Source organism: Onychostoma macrolepis, chromosome 10 (assembly GCF_012432095.1).
Source record: "Onychostoma macrolepis isolate SWU-2019 chromosome 10, ASM1243209v1, whole genome shotgun sequence".
Classification (NCBI taxonomy): domain Eukaryota; kingdom Metazoa; phylum Chordata; class Actinopteri; order Cypriniformes; family Cyprinidae; genus Onychostoma; species Onychostoma macrolepis.
Genome location: NC_081164.1, coordinates 23,758,565 through 23,777,986, shown reverse-complemented (window position 1 = coordinate 23,777,986; position 19,422 = coordinate 23,758,565). Strand labels below are relative to the sequence as shown.

The following is a 19,422-nucleotide window of genomic DNA, read 5'->3' as shown; positions in this document are numbered from 1 at the left end:
ATTGCACCACTTTCTGACTACACATTGATTCTGACCTTGTTTTTGTGAAAATCTTTTAAACATTTTACAAACATTTCATTAACGTCATAAGGACAGTTCTAGCCACAATTTAGATTCGGTATTTAAGTCACTGGTGTGATCAATTGTATACAATTATTAGCCTACATAATAAAACCACTTCACCTATGACTTTCAGTCTTGAACTTTCATCTGAATTTATATCTCAAAGTTATACAACTGTGCTTATAGCCAAAGTTTGAAACCAGCTCTCATAGTCTCTCAATTTCACGCAAGGGTGGTCAACAGATCCCATCACAACCTTATACAGCTCCTAAATAGAACAGAAGGGGCCTAGTCAATAATTCATGTCCCTTAAAAATGCAGCCTGATAAGACAATTCTGGACCCCACATAAAATAACGAAAATAGCATATTTGAGGTAAATATGACGCTTTTTGCTATCCTAATTAGGATAATTAGTGGTGTTTGCTGATTAGAAGTGTATGTTTATGGCCAAAATACAAGTGACGTTTTTTTTTTTTTTTTTTTTTAACAATGTCCCTTTCATATAAAAAATGGGATTTACCACGTCTGCCAAAGTTTGTCAAATAAATTATAATTCTCATTTCATTTTGTGAATGGCAGAGAATTTTTGAACGAGCTCGCGAGACAAAAAATAATCAAAAACCGTTGAAGAGACTGAAAAGCGCGCGCAATTTGACAGGACGCCGGATCTGAGGTAAGATACTTAACACGAATTACATCAACAAACTCTTGAAATGTTAACTAAAAACACATCAGACTAATGTTCTAAATGTTATAACGTTTAGGTGTAGGTTAACTGCAGGTAAAATCAGGTAGGTTTATTCATATGAATTCTTAGTTGTGGTGAAAAAAAGTATTATATTTGATCTCTATCTCTCTCTTTCGCTTTTTTACCCATGTTTTTGGTGAACGCTTTAAATTATGTTCGTTTCAAAAACATTTCTGCACAATATATAAGTTTAAGTTTGCACGGGGGTAATGCGATAAAGTGTCGTTAGGGGGCGTGCTAACAACGCCATAACTTTTATGCAACATTGATTAAATATATGAAAAATACATCTGTGGTATATACAAAATATATAGCCTTTTCAAAACGAAACGTTTAGCTGTGTTACCAGGACTATCTTTAAATGATAAAAGCTCTACTTAGATCAAAAGAGGCATGAAGGTAAAAGTAATAGGCTAGTTAAAAAATAGGCTAGTCATAACCAACTCAGTTAACATTTTTTATTAAAACAAATTGAATATGCTAAAAACAAGCACTAATGATGAAATAAATAAAACCAAAATTAATCAACTGTACAAGACAAAATCATTTCAAGAAAACATGGTCCCAATATCATTGTGAGTTGCTTGTACGTTGCTACATCAGATTTAAGTCAGAGTGGATTTATTGTTGAAAATGACATTTAAAAACTGCCAGATTGTGTTCAGTGAATTGGATTTATTGTCCATCAATCAAGAATTAAGTTCCAGCTCAGCTGGTTTGGAAATGAGGTATATATCGAGTCATTTTGACATGTAACAAAAAAATTCTTCCTCCCCTTAAAAACCAGTAATGCTTTGAAAAGTGTTGAAAACAAAATCCACAAAAAAAAAACACACACATCATGGAGCCAGAAGGCACACAAACCAGTAGAGAACCTAGAAACAAATCAAACACCTGCACTATAACCATACAACAATCTGCAAAGTAGTTAGAAAAACAACTATTCGAGTCTTTAATTTAAATAATACAAAATTTAAAACAAAGATGATCACAGCAGCAAATCCATCTTTTATCTTGACAAATCTATGCAGTGCATTCACTCTCATTACTGTTAAACTAACGCTGTATATCGTGCATGAATTGGATGGAGCGAGGCTGCAGCTTTCTCACAGGATCAGGTCAGTGTTTGCCATCAACCTCGGTTCACTGGCACAGTGACGTCTGCAAACGTTCGCTCCAGGTGAGAAGAAGAAGGTTAAGCTGTACTTGAAGATCAGGAATGGTTTGTCAAATGGGTCGGGTTTCCTCATTGGTTTGTGTCAGTGATGTGTTTGAAACGTGGGAGCAAACTAGTCAGCTTTAGTTATCTAAGTCCTGAGAAGATGATTCCACTTTACTTTTCTTTGTGGGTGGGGAACCATCTTCACTTTCCTAACAAAACACAAAAAGCAAAATGTTTTCTCACCCTCAAGTCATTCCCAGCCTTGATTATTTTCTTCTGACGTGAAGGCAAGTGATGCTTTTACCTGAGTGTTTGTCGAGGTGTCTGATGGGGACTCCTTCTCCCCTGATAACTGCGTATCTTTTTTGCTTGTTGAGGTCTCTGAAGGGGTGGAGTTACAATTCCCTGTAAAAAGAAATCAACCACAACTGTGATTCATCCAATTGACCTATCGGTAAGCCCCTCCCCTCGAACGCAGACTAGCCAATGGCAATCGAGTATCTGTTGCACGGGGAGCGGAACTCGGACATCTTTAGGTTTCAGCGCCATAGAGAAACATTAGAAGACCCGAAGCTCGCATCGGTTTTATGGGGTTTATGCTTCAAAAATGGAAAAACTATGTGCCTCGGGTATTTGTAACACTGATTCCAGGTATCCTGAGAGGATGGGCAATATAATTTATTTTATTACATTTCCTGAATCCAAACAAAACAGAGCAAAATGTCCCCAAGTATTCACCCAAATACAAATGAAGACAAAAACGTTCATTTTCTGGTTGTCATACACTCATTAAGTTACAATTTTCATCTGCTCAAGCAGAATGTTAATGTTATCTTGTGCTTCAGCAAGGTATCTCTGGTTAAAACTAGCTAACGTTAAAGTTAGTGAGTCCATGCTAACGTACAAACCTAAATAGCGGACTGTTCTCGCGTCTTGTACAGTGTAGGTCAAAAACACATAAACGAAGGTCTACAATTCAGTGCCTCTCCATATTAAACTGGTTAAATGTACTTTAATTTAATCGATACATGAACAGTGTTGATCCTGCATGTTGTCATCCACGATCGTGAGGACCGACCGTAATATGAGACTTCTCCCGCTTGCATTGTGATCTGTAAACCCTCCTTCGAGTTACCCACCATATTTATTTTTTAAGTATTTTATAAATCCCTCCATGGAATATTTAATTCCCATTTGGTGGCCTTCTGTGTCCAAAATTGTGCAAAAACATCATGGGACAAGGTTTTCACACTGTAGCTGTCATTGTAAGACAGTGAGCAACTCCGTTTGTTTGTCCGAGGGAGCAACAGTAACTAAGGGGGGCGGGCTTACAGATAGGTCAATTGTGATGCATCACATTTCTTTCAGATCTTGGATGCAATGTTTTGAATACCGTCTCTATGAAACTGTACTCACCCTCAGGCCATCCAAGAGTTTGTTTCTTCGTCGCAACAGATTTGGAGAAATTTAGCATTGCATCATTTGCTCACCATGGATCCTCTGCAGTGAATGGGTGCCGTCAGAATGAGAGTCCAAACAGCTGATAAAAACATCACAATAATCCACACCACTCCAGTCCATCAGTTAATGTCTTGTTAAGTGAAAAGCTGTGTGTTTGTAAGAAACAAGTCCATCATTAAGATTCTGTTCGCTATCCATAATAATTGCCTTCTCCAGTGAAAAAGTAATCTGGTCTGAATCAGGAGAGAAATATGCACAGATCAAGCACTGTTTACAAAAGTAATCAGTCCAAAACAGTTCCACTAGAGAGATCATGTTATGGATAGAGAACTTGTATTTTGGCCAGAAGCAACAGTTTAAGTTAAAATGCATTCATGATGGATTTGTTTCTTATAAACATGCAGCCTTTCACTTCACAAGACATTAATTGATGGATTGGTGTAGTGTGGATTTTCGTGATGTTTTTATCAGCTGTTTGGACTCTCATTCTGACGGCACCCATTCACTGCAGAGGATCCAAGTGATGTTGTGCTAAATTTCTCTAAATCTGTTCCCATGAGGAAACAAACAGATCAATATCTTGGATGACCTGAGAGTCAGTACATTTTCAGCAACTTTTTTTTTGTGTAAACATGAAATATATTCATGTGATCAGAGTGGTTTTTCGTACCTTTGTCAGGGGATGGCGTACTATGTTCTGCCTTGCACTTGTTTCCATCAGTGTGAGCAGCAGCAGTGGCCTCTGGTGTCGGGCTCGTGCTACAGCTGTTCTCCATCTTCACTGGAGAGGAATCAGCTATTGAGCTCTGATTACTGTTCTCATCTAGAAGGGAAACCGCAGCTTGTCATTTAAGAGTTGGTACTGTCAAATTACATTAAAATCTTGGCATGGTTAAGAGACTGACCGTGCATGTCCATCATTCCCGGAGAGGAACTGTTCTCTGGAGTCGTCACCTCTGATCCATATTTCTCCTCTCTGCCCTTCTTTTTTTTGTTCTTCTGTTCAGAAGTCAGACAGAATATTAATGAACTACAACTTCATAAAAAGAAAAGAATGCACAATTGTCGCACACCTTAACACTTACATCGTCTGACTTTGGTTCAGTCACTGGAACCCATTTGAAGATACGCAGTGAAGTGTCTCCAACCGTCACCCATTTTTTCTCCCTGTGAATTGTTAAAACAAAGATCTGTAGCCCAAAAAGAAGTACTTCAATACCTAAATAGCTATTTGGTTACTGGTTAGCATTATCCAATAGCTTACACGGCCGATGACTGTTTAAGAGAAAATCACATTCTGATTTAAAAAGCCAAATATATTCATTGCAGTAATTAATACAAAATTGAATTTTGTACAATAAGACCAGGAATGAGTATTTAAAAAGTAAATAGGCCATTACTGATTTTGTGTTTACCTAAAATAAAATACACTTAAATGAACCTGATATATTTTTCTGCAATGGCAGTACTTTTAAAATAACATGGCAATAAGAGCCATATGAAACACATAATATATATATATATATATATATATATATATATATATATATATATATATATATATATATATATTATATATATATATATATATGAGCATATTAAAAAGTCATATCCAATAAATAAATAAATAAGGAGATGGGACCAAAAATAATATGCAAGCAAAAAATGCCTGTTACAAGAAAAGCTAGGCAAAATGTTGTGCTTCATAATATCAAAAACTTGCACTCTGAATTATTTTTCTTAAGCAACAAAATAAATGCAGGCAAAAACTGGTTTATATGTAAAATGTCTAAAGTTAACCCCTTTGTCTAAAAGCCAGATCTGTGAAACGTTGCTTTAATGTTGTTAATGAAATATCAGGCATGCAGTCGCTCACTTCCCTGTCCCAGCCCCCACAGCGCTCCATGTGTTCAGTTTTATTTGATGTAAAGAGACTCTGAGCTGCATTTCAACTCACTGTGTGCGTTACAGCGACTGTGACTCTCGCGCGCACAGGTGAGTTTACCCAGCCTTTCATCCCCAGAAACACAGATGTTACACATCACAGTGCGCCAAACTGCAGCGAGAAATGGCTTCATGTGACTGCAACGAAATGGCTTCTGGGTTCAACCCACTTCATCTCCATCAGAAACCTTTGAAATCCCTCCAAAACATTCATTTTTTTAGTGCATGGTGTCGGGTGAGCGCACAGCACCTGGCGTGCGCTCGAGTTCACTTCTCAAAAATGACCCTTATAATTTCACTCTCTGTCCTTCTCGTTTGTTCTTTCTCTCTCCTCCCCCACAAGCGCATTTTTTTCTCTCCAGTGGAGCAAACACAGGGCTTTTTTCCCGCGATCTTACCATTTTCGTACTTTCTCAATAGCGGCCATAACGCGTTTGATGTCATCTTTGGCTCTGCTCCGGGTCTCGGCGCGCACTGACCTGCCAGACATTCCCGCCGCTCGGTAATATTTTTAAGCTCGCCGGCAGTTCACACACACAATGCGCACACACACCGCATACAGCGCGCCTGCGCCAAATACACTGCGAGCGAGAGCTGCGAGACCTGATTCAAACTCTTTTGTTCTTTCGGCGTGTTTTATCCTTCGCGTAATTAGCGTGCAGCAATTTACGGAATCTTGCGAAGTTTGTTTTTAATGTGTGGGTTTGCTATTTAGCATCTCCTTTTGTCAACAAGACAGTACTTTTATGAAACATTCAATATTGGCATGTTATGATTTCAATAGTATTAAAATCAGTATTATATTATTAGGAATTTTATATAACCTACATGACTTAATACAATCATAACAATAACGTTTAACAATATAGTTAGTATTAATACAATATAATTAATATCAATATTAAAAATAGCCTACTATAATGCAATATTCTAATATAATAATAATAATTAGCAACATTCATGATTTAATACACTCAAAAACAAAGACTTTCCTTGACTTGTAAATTGAATAGCCTATGTTTGCTTTAAAAAAATGAAAGCATAGAAAAATTCTTTCAGTCTTAATTTAATAAGTATTAAGCAAAAATATGCATGTATGAAAGTAAATAAGTGAAAATATCCAGTAATTTTTTTTTTTTTTGATCATAGGAAAATACAGCACAATATGACAACAACATAGGTTCAGACAGTAATAGAAATTATAGTCACATTTGATAAAAAAAACTTTGAATATTTCCATATAGTGTTAATTTTACTATATATCTATTTTTACAATTATATAATCAGACAAAGGACTGTTGAAGACATTTATTAAAGTATTAGTGAAGTCATTCGTCAATTAATTTATATAAACAGACTAATGTCAAGGGCATATTAAATGTTTATGAAGGTCACAAATCGATGATTAGGCTATATACATTAACAGCTATCGATGACATCTGAATAAATATTATTATGAATTATAAAGTGTATGACTTTATAATATCAACACTACATAGTGAATATTAACTTAAGATACATTAGCTGATACTGTAACAGAACTGTGATTGATTTTCTCATCGTCCTCCTCATCGTCCGTTTTCTTTCCTAGAAGTTTCATGTAGACTTTCTTGAGGGATCCACTGAATGCTGGGCTGGAGAAGTAATAGACGATGGGATTGAGCACGCTGTTGAAGTAGGTAAAGCAGACAGTCGTGTAGAAAGCCACATTTGCATCACGGAAATACTGGCACTCACTATACCAGCTCTTCAACACCCAGACGGCAATACGGGAGACATTGCTCGGGAAGAAACATATAATGAAAACTACAGCGACTGCTAATATAAACTGCACGGCTCTTTTGATTTTGCCCTGTGTGTCCACTGTCTTACTCTTCAGCTGCCACGTAATACAAGCCGTGCAATAGATAACAATGCCGGTGGGCACAAAGAACTGGATAATGTAGAATGAATTGTGCCAGTCAGACAATGCATTGCGACTTAGACATATGTTGAAGCTCTCACACTGCGTGCGGTTATTTCGATAGTAGAAATGCTTGTCTGATAGGAGGTAGACAGTCATCGCTATGATGAGACCCCACAGGCCAACAGAGACCCACAGGGCATAACGCAGACCCATTCGGTTGATGCGGTTGAGAGGGTGGACGATCTTCAGGTATCGGTCCACGGCGACAGCAGTGAGGAAGAATATACCAGCAGCTCTGTTGGCGGCCAAAAGAAAGAGCAAAATACGACAGAAAGCGTCTCCGTAGACCCAGTCCTTGCCTCTGCGGTAGTAATCGGCTCTGAAAGGAAGGCAGAAAAGAACCACCGAATCTGCCACAGCAAGATGGGCAAGATAAATAGAATTGGGCTTCCAGGTGTCCCTGTGGAAGAAGAACATGGAGAGGGCGAGGACGTTCCCCATAAGGCCTAAAATGAATTCGACGAATAGTATCGGAGGTAGGACTTCATCCAAGATGGGTGCTTCGAAAGCGCAGCACTTTGAGGAGTTGTCCATGATTCTGATGAGACTCGGAGAACTTCAGACCTTTATTGTTTCGTCTCAGTACTGAATATGCCAATGATTCCCCCAAGACTTGGTCTTAAGATGTTTGCTCCAGAGGCGTGGCTATGTGTGGGCAAGGGTGGGCAGTGCCCACCCAATTGAAAATCAGCCAAATTATAGTTTTAGCTTAGATTGGCTTTTATATTTCTTTCTAATTTATTATTGGCTATTTAAGTCTTAAGCGTAGAAGAGGCGTAGTCGGGAACCTTAGGAGTCACCGTTTAACGCTGGTACAGAACCTTTCATTTCAAACAGTGCAAGTTGTCTGTGCGCTTATTTTAAAATCTAACAATGTAACTTACACACCTATTTTTGTTGAACCATGACTAGATTTTTTAGTGATTTTTTTTTCTTTTATAATTTACTTTAATTGTGTACTACTAATTGTAGTTTTGGTTTCACTCATATACTAATGTAGCTGAATTGTGTATTGATGTGTGGCATGGATGTCATTTACTCATCACTTTTTCTGTCTGTAGTTTCTCTTTGTTTTCTTCTGTTGAAAAAGGGGAAGAAACCTTGCAGCAGGAATATGTAATTAAGTTCTAATTAAGATTTTATTTATTTTGTCAGATTGTCAGCACTGGAAGTCATGCTGTTTGCTGAGTTGTCTTTTAGATCCCGAGTTGGGTGAGTTACTCAAAAAAATCAATGACACATTGCCAGGTATGTTTACACATACGAGGAATCTTTTATAGTGACAGTAGTGTTATTTTATTATAGAGTTATAGTGTTATTTTTACATTACTAATTACTTAACTAAAATAGTGATTAGATTTATTATTTTACATTACTTTTAAGTAAAACCCCTACTAATACCTTTATACAAAGGGGCAAATAGCTTTACTGTAAAAGCAGTGTATCAGTGATTGTATTGTCTTGTCTGTACACGTATGTTCACTTCTTTATGTGTCAAATGAGAGTCTGACGCTCTGTTAAATCGTTGATCATAAGAGAAGTGATGCTCTGATTAGGTTTTTTGTAGCAGATAGAAATGACTTATTTCTTTATGAAACAGATTTTTTAAAGCTTTTATGTGGAGCTCTATCATAATTATGAGTAAGTTCACGGTCACTGTTAGCTGAAATAAAGTAATGCAGCTGTTGCATAGTTTTTTTAAAAATGATATCCCATACAGAAATGTAATATATATATTGCCCTATATCGAAAGTGATATTGACATATACTGTATGTTACCAATAATACTGTGTATAATTTTGACATATGTAAATTTTTTGGGTAGATGAAGATATAAGTTGGTAACACATATAAAATCCCATAGTAAAATTTACTTTTCATTTGTATGTCCATAATATGTTAAGAATATGTTTTTCTATGCATAGCAACCGTATATGTCAAGAATATATAATTCATATACACAACTTTATTAAAACGACATAAATACAAAGAAATTATGTATATGTATGTTTATGTTTTATAATAGATTTTAAACACATGTCTGTCTGTTATATTTATTTATATAATGCCAACACATATAAATGGGTTTTAGGATAGATTTTCATGTGCATTACATACATTTTTGAGAATGCATTATACATACATAAACACATATTTTTATGGGCTAGATGTGTTAATATATGAAATTGTTCCAATTTTTTTTAAATTGATTTTATAGGTTTTTACTTAAATATGACAATATATTTCATATGTGGAAATGTAATATATGTACATATATTACATTTGCGTATGGGATTATAGGTTGAGTATTTGTTAACAAGCTCAAAAAACGATTTATTTTAGTTCACTGCTTTTAATAGGCTTAATTAAAATGCTGTTTTTAAGTGATGCCTATATATTTAAGCACTGCAATGTATTACAGTTTTCATTGTGACAGTAGTTTCCCCTTTTTTGCACTCTCACTTGACTGTCATGTAAAAATAAGAGAAATCTCCAAAAATGAAATCTATTTAATTTCATATTGACGTTTGTTGCCCACCCCACATATCCAACTGGCATCCCGATAACATCAGTGGTTTGCTCACACGCAAAGGGCGTAGCTTCAAGGATCCACATGGACAACAGGCCCAGGTGTGGTTGGTAAATGTCCTCAAGGGGGATTTGTGCCTCAAGGGGGATTTGTGCCTCTTATGGATTTAATAATCATTTGTGATCTATTCGTGTTTTTCATCCTTTTGTAAGGGGATGGCGTCTGTTCTCTCTTCCACTTGTTTCCATCAGGGTGATCAGCAGCAGTGGCCTCTGATGTCAGCCTCGTGCTACAGATGTTCTTCACAGGCTGTGCATCCAGCTGGCTACTGTTCTCATGTAAGGAAAGAAAAACAGAATTATATAAGAGTATATATGTTCGTATTTTCTTTAGACCATATACATTTTTAATTTCCCATGCAACAAAATAATTAAGTAACTCGAATGGCATTCTTGCAAGTGCATTTTTAAAAAGAAAAGAAAGTAATATATTTAAAAATAAGCCCCATAAGCAACACAATGAATCAGAATGGATCCAAAAAATAGCCGCAATATCGAAAATGCATATTAAAAATGTGCAGGTTCAGAGCAGAAGAACAGAAACTAGTAGGAAATTAAGTGCAGATTACACATTTACATCAAGATTTGGAATCAGGATTGTATTCTCTATTTTTCTCTATGTACTTTTATTCACTTCTGAGTTTTTCTATGAAACAGATTCTCTATTCTGTTATCTGCTACATCTATAACATCTATTAATAATGGCATAACTATAATACTATAGCATCCACCTGCTCTCATCATTTCAAAGCTCAAAATCTGTGACACTCCCTCTTCTGGATTTTAGTGGTAAGACGCATATATACATTTAAATTGCAAAAAACCTTGCAATGGATATACATCAAGTGTGCATAGGAGGCTAATCCTTAATGATCTTCATGAGATCAGAACAGTATGGGAAATTTCAGTAAAGTCGGTCTATGAAATTTTAATATTGTGCAACATATACAGTTTTTTTTTTTAGTCTGCAAATGTTTATGTAACTTTTTCTTCACAGTTTTCTTAGATATTTGTCGAAAGATGATGTACACCAAATTTTATTCCAAATTTCAACTGGTTGAGAAGTTCATGAGAGGAATCTTTATTTATTTACTGTAATTCAAAAAAGAAAAAACAAATCATAAATGCATGCAGTAGATTTGTTCATCATGCACAGCTGTATGTGTGTGTGTGTGTGTGTGTGTGTGTGTGTGATTTTTGAGGTTTGTGACTCAAACTGACTAACAGCATTAAGATGTTGGTAATTTTAACAATTTTCTAAACAATAACAGAAATGCAAAAAACAAAGACATACAGAACACTTAATTAAAGCTATGTGTAATTAAAACAAAATGACGAAGACACATCTTTAAAAGCAATGCCATTCATGCCAAAGGTTTAAAACATTACAGAAGTACATCGAATAAAATAATCACACAGGAAAACCAAAAGGACTAATGAAGAAATTTATTAAATGCTTTAGTGATTTATTTTGTCCATGTAGCAGAATATGTCTTCATTTAGTCATAATCTCAGGGACATTATTGCAATAAATGTTTATTTGCTGCACTGAAAAGACAAAATACACAAAATACTAATCAGATTTATGGAGCATTTAATAACCAGTAGCTTATCAGTATTCCAAATAGACAGCAAGAAATATGTTTAAATATAACTCAACAAGTCAGCGCCAATAGCCTCGTGGTTAGTGCGTCGACATACAGCGCAACTGTGCTCACGGCAAGGCAAGGCAAGTTTATTTATATAGCACATTTCATACACAGTGTTAATTCAAAGTGCTTTACATAAAAGGACATGAAATAGTCATTAAAAATAATAATAATCACAACAATAAAAACAAAGAATAAAAAAAAAAAATTAAACAAAATGATATAGAAATTGATTTAAAAATAATTTAAATCACAGCGACCCGAGTTCGATCCCCGTCTCGAGGTCCTTTGCTGATCCCACCCCCTCTTTCCTCCCAGTGCTTTCCTATCGTCTCTCTCTCTACTGTCCTATCTATAAAAAATGCAAAAAAAAAGCCCTTAAAAAATCTGTATATATATATATATATATATATAATTAAACAGCAGTTTAAATAAAGGCACAGAAATGTGAAATGTATACCACTGTTTGTCAGTACAAGGTTACATGAACATATATATATTGTATCATTTACATTTAAATGAATAAATATCCCACTTTAAAATGTCCACATAGTGGCCCTGTCCCAAGTGGCACCCTTTAAATGCACTGTTGTGTGATTGCTGTTGTGTGACTGTAGAGTATCTAATTCAGTGAGTTCAGGCTTCAGTAATGTGCTCACCAGTGTCTCGTTTGAATGCACTTTTGCCAAGCACACTTGATTTTACCAAACTATGAACTCTTTGAGGAACTGCAAGGGCTTAGGACAGCATTTGGGACAGGGCCAGTGTCTACCTGAATATTGTCACATAATTATAATTATGCCTCAATTTTCTTTCCCAGAAGTCTCATGTAGATTTTCCTGAAGGATCCACTGAAGGCAGGGCTTGAGAAGTAATAGACGATGGGATTGAGCACGCTGTTGAAGTAGGTAAAGCAGACACTGGTTTTAAACGCGTCATTTGCCTCACGGAAATAGTGGCACTCGTTATACCAGAGTTTCAGGACGTACATGCCGATACGCGAGATGTTGCTCGGGAAGAAACATATAATGAAAACCGCAGCCACTGTTAAGATGAACTGCACGGCTCTTTTGATTTTGCCCTGTGTGTCCACTGTCTTATTCTTCAACTGCCACGTTATGCAGGTTGTGCAGTAGATAACAATGGCCGTGGGCACAAAGAACTGGAGAACGTAGAATACGTTGTGCCAGTTGAACCTTGAATTATTCCCAAAGCAGATGTTGAAGCTCTCGCACTGCGTGTGGTTGTGTAGATAGTAGAAATGTTCATCTGTTAGGAGGTAGACAGTCATGGCTATGATGAGAACCCAAAGGCCAGTAGAGACCCACAGGGCATAACGCAGACCCATTCGGTTGATGCGGTTGAGAGGGTGGACGATCTTCAGGTATCGGTCCACGGCGACAGCAGTGAGGAAGAATATACCGCCGGCTCTGTTGGCAGCCAAAAGAAAGAGTAAAATACGACAGAAAGCATCTCCGTAGACCCAGTCCTTGCCTCTGCGGTAGTAGTCGGCCCTGAAAGGAAGGCAGAAAAGGACCAATGAGTCGGCCAGAGCTAGATGGGCAAGATAAATAGAATTGGGCTTCCAGGTGTCCCTGTGGAAGAAGAACATTGAAAGGGCGAGAACGTTCCCCATAAGGCCCAATACGAACTCCGTGAACATTACAGGGGGGAGGTATTGGTCCAGCATGGGCGTTTCGTAAGTGCAGCACATTGAGGAGTTGTTCATGATTATGGTGCTGCTGTGAAACTAGACAAAAGTCGGAGAACTTCAGATCTTTTCACTGTTTCGACTCATACAGCAATGATTCCCACGAGACTTGTTCTTAAGATGTTTGCTCACATGCAAACGCTGTAGCTGTAAGCATGCACACGGACAACAAAAAACCCAGGTGTGATGGGTAAATGGTCTCAGGAGGCATTTGTGCCTCCTGTGAATTTAATAATCATATCGCTCTGCAACTTGGGACTCTCCAAAAGCGCCATTAAAATTATTACAGGAAGGATATTTTACACTTGGGCATACAAGCAAACAATGAAAAAGTGAACAATACAATTAACAGAGAACTTTTTGTTTTTGTTGAACATGATTTTGCATGTTTTGTTGGTATAATGTGAATCTCACAAAAGAACTCTTCAGGTTATATTTTAATCCAAAATATATTTTGCTTGAAAAGAAAAATACTTTATGATTATATTTATATTTTTTGCTCAATTAAACACATTTTTTAATTGTATAAAACAAGCTGATATTAATTTAACAAATGCTATCATGATTTACACAATTGTTCTTTACAAATGTACCCTTTTCCCTGCAAAATATTTTGCTCTTTTGATTTTGTTCTTTTAATATTTTTAATTTTCATTTATGTTTAAATAATATTTTTTGTTTTATACTAATGAGGACAAATTTTTCACATTATAATATGCTACTGAAATTTGTTGGGGCCATTACTGTCATGAAAATGTCAGTGCAAATAAAAATCTTATTCCTGCAAAATATGTTTCGTTCTTTTGACTTTTTTTTATAAAAATAAGCAAATGCAGGTTAAAGCATTAACTGACGCCAACTGTTCTCTCATATCTGGTTTGATTGTATGAAATAATTTAATGATGATAATGTAGATACATACATAAAATGCTTTTCACAAACCCAAATAAGCTTCACAACATCTAGAACAGAAAGTAAATGACAGAGATATTAGCGATCCAAGACAAAAGGCAGAAGAAACAAGTACAACAAAATTAGGCAACAATTTTAATCGGAACATTGTAATATCACTTAGTAAACAAATGCTTTCTGTTAACTTGTAAAGGTGGGGATGCAGGGGGAGAGTTTCAGCATCTAGGGGCCATTGCTCTGAAGGACCTGCTCCCCATGGAGGACATAGTGAATAAATTGAATAAATTGGCACCAGAGGACTTGAGAGTCCGTCAGACTGAGCAGGAGTGTAGGGATGAATCAAATCAGCAGGGGTCTTTGAACTGCTGCTGTACACAACATTTAGCTCATGGCATTGGAGGAGTAGAAGAGCTATATTTGCAGATTTTAGAACTTTGATTCAGCATGCATTTGAACTTTTGAATAGATACGATTTTTGTAGAAGTACATTTTTAGAATTTTTTTTTTCTGGCATTTTAATGGCAGATGTCAAACATAAAAGATGCATTTCCACCACCTACTGGACTGGAGTAAGGAGAGGGATTTTACTGTGGTATGGTGTAAATATCAGGTTGATTTTCACCAAAAACTGATTGGAGAATTTGGAAAATGATCAGCAAGCCGCATGGATAATGAAACTTTAAAGTAAGTCAAAATTGTAAGACAAAAATCACACTGACATTGTATTGAATTTACCCAACTGGATATTCATTAAAAGATTTCTTTTGTGTTTTGCAGAAGAAATAAATATATACGGAATGAGATGATGGTGAGTAAATGATTTTCTTTTTTTGCTATTACCCTTATGCATTTGTAAATCATCAAAATAAAGGCCACAGGGTTGCATGGGAGGCAGTGATAAAAGAAACAATACACAATAGAAGTGTGTCGAATGAGACCGAAATTTATTAGTCTACTGTTTGCATGTGAGAAATGCTTTAAATCACATCATTCCAGACCTTTGGCAACCAAGAGACAAAGCAGCTATCAAGAACTGAAAAACCCCAAGGATGAAGCCAAGTCCACGGAAATTCTATACAGTAAATAAAATAGATATAAAAGGGCTTTATGTCAATGTGTACATTTGGCCAGGTTTGCTGTGTCATGTCGCATCCGTTTCAGTAAAAGTGCATATTGGGCTTCACTTTTTGACCTCTCCAAGATCGTCAATGCTGTCGTCGTCCACCTGTGGGGTTAGAGAACATGTCAAAAACGGCTTTGAGAAAGGTTCTTCTGGTCCGATTTTGCAGCTGGATCTGGGATGTTCGCTTACCTCAGGCCACTTTTCCTGGATGACGTCAACGATGTCATCTGTAAAGTCTCCCTGAATGATGATTTCATCTTCTGCTGTCACTGAGGCACCGCAGGAGAATTTCTGAGCAAAGAACCTCTGAGCCTCTTTAAGGTCAATGTCTGATGTGGATCACAAAACAACAACAAAGTTACCACAGGGTGAAAATACAGATGACAAACATTAGGACAGTCTTGTACCTACAATCACAGTCTTACCGAAAGTGGCCAGGCCACACACCCTTGTGACGTATTTCTTTTTAGCTCGTGGGATTTTTGCTATTGTGACTTTTTGCGGGACGGTCTTCTTTTTCTGTTTGATTTGACCTCTTCCACCTGCAATGGGGAAAAAACTAAATTAATATTCAATTATAATTTCATAGCCAGACAAACTCAAATATTAAACATGTCAGTGGTGTTTGTTGGTAGCAACTTATACATTGTTACAAATCGTTTTCGGTAATTGGAATAAAATTTATGAAATATTTATGAAAACCTTAAACATAAATGAAAACTTAAAGTTGCCTTGGCAATTAACTGAAATAAGTTTAATTTGAAGTACTAAAACTGAAATAAAAACATAGGTATGCATGTATGTACGTATATGTATATATATATATATATATATATATATATATATAAAAACTAAACATAAAAAATTAAATTAAAAAAGCTAATAAAATGACAGAAGCCCAAACTAAAATTAAAACAAAGTATAACAATAAAGGAACAAATTGCTAAAAATATTGATAAATACTATATTAATATATAAATAATACTGAAATAACACCAATAGGTTTGAATTGATCTTAACATAAAAATTAAAGGAATCAAAGTAGCCTGTTATTGAAGCTCATATTAATAACCAAGGAAATAATACCAAAATAAACTTCTCTTTAGCTATAATTTAATTTCAAATGTTTTCATTGGACAGATATAGGGTTAATTTACCACTTGCAAGATGGGGTTTAAATAAAAGTTTTCTGTCTATGCAGTAGAAATGCAAAAAAACAAAAACAAAAACAGTGCTACACTGCAATAGAAAAGAGAGAAAAAAGGGATGTAGTGAAAAAAGGTAGGAAAACATTAACACCCATAATGCACTGGGCTCAATCAGACTAAAAGGTGGAAATACTATCTATAGTTTTCACAAAAGCTCTGGGACTGTCAAAAGTTCGCTGGATGACGTGCTTTATGTCATCTGGCGAACTTTTGCTGATGAATACACAGATATCTTGGTGCAAGTAACTTGGAACATTGTAACAATACAAAGCTGGTTAAATCCTTCAAGACATTAAAAAAAATAAATTAAATAAAAAGTGTAGGATGTGGTGTTTAATGTGTGATATGCACTTCCACTGCTCCAAATCATTTTTGTTTATAGATGTTAAATATGAAAGAAAAATGTTTAACCTCTCTTCTGTTTCTTCTTCTCCTCTTCCTCTCCCACAGGGGGCGCCTCTCCACCGCCGCCGCCTCCTCCTCCTCCTCCGGTTGTTTCCTTCTTGGGTGCTGTACTTACACAACAGCAGTGACATCAGTGAGCAAACTACTAACTGTAACTAACTGCTGTATCAAGCAGTGCATGTCAATGGTGCCGACCAAATATTCTGTTTGTCTCAGTGTCAAATATGAAAAAGACACTCAGAGATCAAACTATCCTTCAAAAGTCAAAACTATAGAGCCATAAATAAAATGGTAAGCAAGCTAAAATGGTAAGATAAAGCACTTTTTAAGACTTCATATGATTTGGTGACATTTTAAAAGTCGCTGTGAAAGAAAATCTACTTACCAAGAGTCAGTTTAGCAAACACATCAGGAAAGTTCTTCTCAAGCCACTGTTTGCATTTGGCCGGCTCAGGCATGTACTCACAGTACTAGCAGAGCAAAGCAGAAGCATTTTATTCATTCGCTTTCTACCAAAAGAATATGTGAAGAATACTTCACACAAAAATGAAGATGTGCTCACCCTCAAGATGATGAGTTTGTTTCTTCATCAGAAAATTTAGCATTACATCACTTGCTCACCAATGGATCCTCTGCAGTGAATGGGTGCCGTCAGAATTAGAGTCCAAACAGCTGATAAAAACGTCACACCACTCCATCCATCAAGATGTTTTAAATTTAAATCATCGCTTCTGGCCAAAATATTAGCCCATAATCCATAATAACGATTCCTCCAGTGAAAAAGTCCATTCACTGCATATACTATGTTTAGAACTGTTTTCGCTTTTAAACGTTGCTTGATCTGTGCATATTTCTCTCCTAGATGACTTCTCCACTGGACAAAGCAATTATTATTAATTACGGACTTGTATTTTAACCAGAAGCAATGGTTTAAAGTTAAAAATGCCTTTATGATGGGTCTGTTTATTACAAAGACACAGTTTTTCGCTTCACAAGACGTTAATTGATGGACTGGAGTGGTGTGGATTATTGTGGTGTTTTTATCAGCTGTTTGGACTCTCATTCTGACGGCACCCATTCACTGCAGAGGATCCATCGGTGAGCAAGTGATGTAATGCTAAATTCCTCCAAGTCAGTTCCCATGAAGAAACAAACTCATCTACAACTTGGATGGCCTGAGGATGAGCACATTTTCAGCAAACTATTCCTTTAACATGTGATGTACTCACCTCTACTGGCAGAGAACACACTGTAAGTAAAAGAGGAGAGAAATGTTATAGTTACATGACTGCAAACCAGAATTATAATAAATAAAAGTGATATACTTTTTTATTTAATGAATATATCACAGTTAGAACTGGCAGTGCATTCATGACTCTCTTTTTTTTTTGCATTTTCTTACCTCCACAATAGAGGACTTTCAGTGGGTATTTTGCATCTGGGTAAGCCCGATCCACTTTATTTTCTGGTGAACCCGATTCTGCATTCTCAGTAGTAGCCATATTACATGAATCTACACAAATCACACAGAAGGGTTATTTTAGACTGAGACCACAAGAAAAATGTGCATTTACAAGATTATATATTCACAAAAACCTAGAGTTAAGCGTTTAGTTTACAAAAATTGCAAAACCAATATGGTGCCTTCATAATGCATACAGAAATGTGGTCAGTCTGAAAATGGTTACACTCAATCTATAATAGATATAACTAATCACACATCTGGCATAAATTGTTGGGTTGAAAGTTAAATGTCGTCAACCAAAGATCTATCCATCTAATTACAAAAGGCCCATCTTGACAGGAGAGACCTTCCTCATGTCACTTCAGCACGATTTATCAACCTTGGGTAAATTTTAACAATCGTTTTAAATTAATTAGACGCTCAAAACGTACTATGTTGGTTAATAAAATCACAAAAGATGCATTTAAGTACATGTAAACACATAAATTGTCAACTGCCAGCAACACCCTAGTGGTGCTTTAGATATACTGACTAACACATTATGATCAGATGCGATGGGTCTGACCAAAGGCTCTTTTTATTACACTAATAAATGCATTCAAATATAGTTTAAAACTCTTTTAGAGTCACTGACAGTGACTTGAATCTAGAAGCCTTCGCCACAATGATCATCCATCCACTCCATTGAGCACCCATTCATTAGCCAGCACTGCTAATCACAGCTCTCCTACAGCAGCTACGCGCTCAAGCTCATACATACCCCGTCGATATAATCTCAGTATAACTTGCTTTTGAGTAACACCTTGATCATTATTAAATTAACTCGTGCGGATGTTTCTTAAAGGGTGAAAGAGTTCCACTGTTGCTCAGCACACCTTCACTGTCTGATTTGGCTTTGGGTCCTGACAACGCCTCTCTGAGGCAGAGCAACAACGTAGTTCGCGCCTTTGCCGTATTACGTACGTACTTCGTTATGAAATATTTTTGGGTAATACTGAATTAATATTTTTAAAA

General features: G+C 36.3%; 4 protein-coding genes across 6 annotated transcripts; all 4 read right to left on the bottom strand.

The window, feature by feature from the left end:
* Window positions 1-1,257: 1,257 nt before the first annotated feature.
* LOC131548234 (B-cell CLL/lymphoma 7 protein family member A-like) lies at window positions 1,258-6,025 on the bottom strand. Of its 2 annotated transcripts, none has more exons than XM_058789375.1 (6): window positions 5,779-6,025; window positions 4,522-4,603; window positions 4,342-4,432; window positions 4,107-4,259; window positions 2,280-2,380; window positions 1,258-2,184 (listed from the first exon to the last, which is right to left on the bottom strand). In XM_058789375.1, exons 1-6 carry the CDS (start codon window positions 5,868-5,870, stop codon window positions 2,113-2,115), a joined length of 591 nt encoding a protein of 196 aa, XP_058645358.1. In that variant the 5' UTR covers window positions 5,871-6,025; the 3' UTR covers window positions 1,258-2,112. The 2 variants fall into 2 exon arrangements, with proteins under 2 accessions (XP_058645358.1, XP_058645357.1); XM_058789374.1 differs by having other exon boundaries at window positions 4,342-4,435; window positions 5,779-6,019.
* An 865-nt stretch (window positions 6,026-6,890) lies between these two features.
* LOC131548232 (hydroxycarboxylic acid receptor 2-like) lies at window positions 6,891-8,031 on the bottom strand. The gene has a single exon (XM_058789371.1). The coding sequence runs from the start codon at window positions 7,878-7,880 to the stop codon at window positions 6,891-6,893; it is 990 nt and encodes a 329-aa protein (XP_058645354.1). The 5' UTR covers window positions 7,881-8,031.
* A 4,349-nt stretch (window positions 8,032-12,380) lies between these two features.
* On the bottom strand, window positions 12,381-14,991 carry hcar1-2 (hydroxycarboxylic acid receptor 1-2). The gene has a single exon (XM_058788725.1). The coding sequence runs from the start codon at window positions 13,311-13,313 to the stop codon at window positions 12,381-12,383; it is 933 nt and encodes a 310-aa protein (XP_058644708.1). The 5' UTR covers window positions 13,314-14,991.
* Window positions 14,992-15,130: 139 nt separating this feature from the next.
* On the bottom strand, window positions 15,131-19,369 carry denr (density-regulated protein). Of its 2 annotated transcripts, none has more exons than XM_058789373.1 (8): window positions 19,284-19,369; window positions 18,346-18,456; window positions 18,173-18,192; window positions 17,329-17,413; window positions 16,950-17,048; window positions 15,756-15,872; window positions 15,520-15,659; window positions 15,131-15,432 (listed from the first exon to the last, which is right to left on the bottom strand). In XM_058789373.1, the coding sequence occupies exons 2-8, from the start codon at window positions 18,443-18,445 to the stop codon at window positions 15,388-15,390; spliced, it is 606 nt and encodes a 201-aa protein (XP_058645356.1). In that variant the 5' UTR covers window positions 18,446-18,456; window positions 19,284-19,369; the 3' UTR covers window positions 15,131-15,387. The 2 variants fall into 2 exon arrangements, with proteins under 2 accessions (XP_058645356.1, XP_058645355.1); XM_058789372.1 differs by having other exon boundaries at window positions 19,169-19,321.
* Window positions 19,370-19,422: the final 53 nt, after the last annotated feature.

Bases quoted from the DNA above. Each gene is read 5' to 3' on its own strand.
- LOC131548232 (XM_058789371.1), bottom strand. From the start codon at position 7,880: ATGGACAACTCCTCAAAGTGCTGCGCTTTCGAAGCACCCATCTTGGAT.
- denr (XM_058789373.1), bottom strand. From the start codon at position 18,445: ATGGCTACTACTGAGAATGCAGAATCGGGTTCACCAGAAAATAAAGTG. The intron at 17,414-18,172 runs GTGAGTACATCA...TTGCTCTGCTAG, and splicing joins TGTGTTCTCTGCCAGTAGAG to TACTGTGAGTACATGCCTGA. The intron at 15,873-16,949 runs GTTAAACATTTT...TCCCCATTGCAG, and splicing joins GAAGAAGAAACAGAAGAGAG to GTGGAAGAGGTCAAATCAAA.
- hcar1-2 (XM_058788725.1), bottom strand. From the start codon at position 13,313: ATGAACAACTCCTCAATGTGCTGCACTTACGAAACGCCCATGCTGGAC.
- LOC131548234 (XM_058789374.1), bottom strand. From the start codon at position 5,870: ATGTCTGGCAGGTCAGTGCGCGCCGAGACCCGGAGCAGAGCCAAAGAT. The intron at 4,604-5,778 runs GTAAGATCGCGG...AACAATTCACAG, and splicing joins ATTGAGAAAGTACGAAAATG to GGAGAAAAAATGGGTGACGG. The intron at 2,185-2,279 runs GTAAAAGCATCA...GTGTTTTGTTAG, and splicing joins ACACCTCGACAAACACTCAG to GAAAGTGAAGATGGTTCCCC.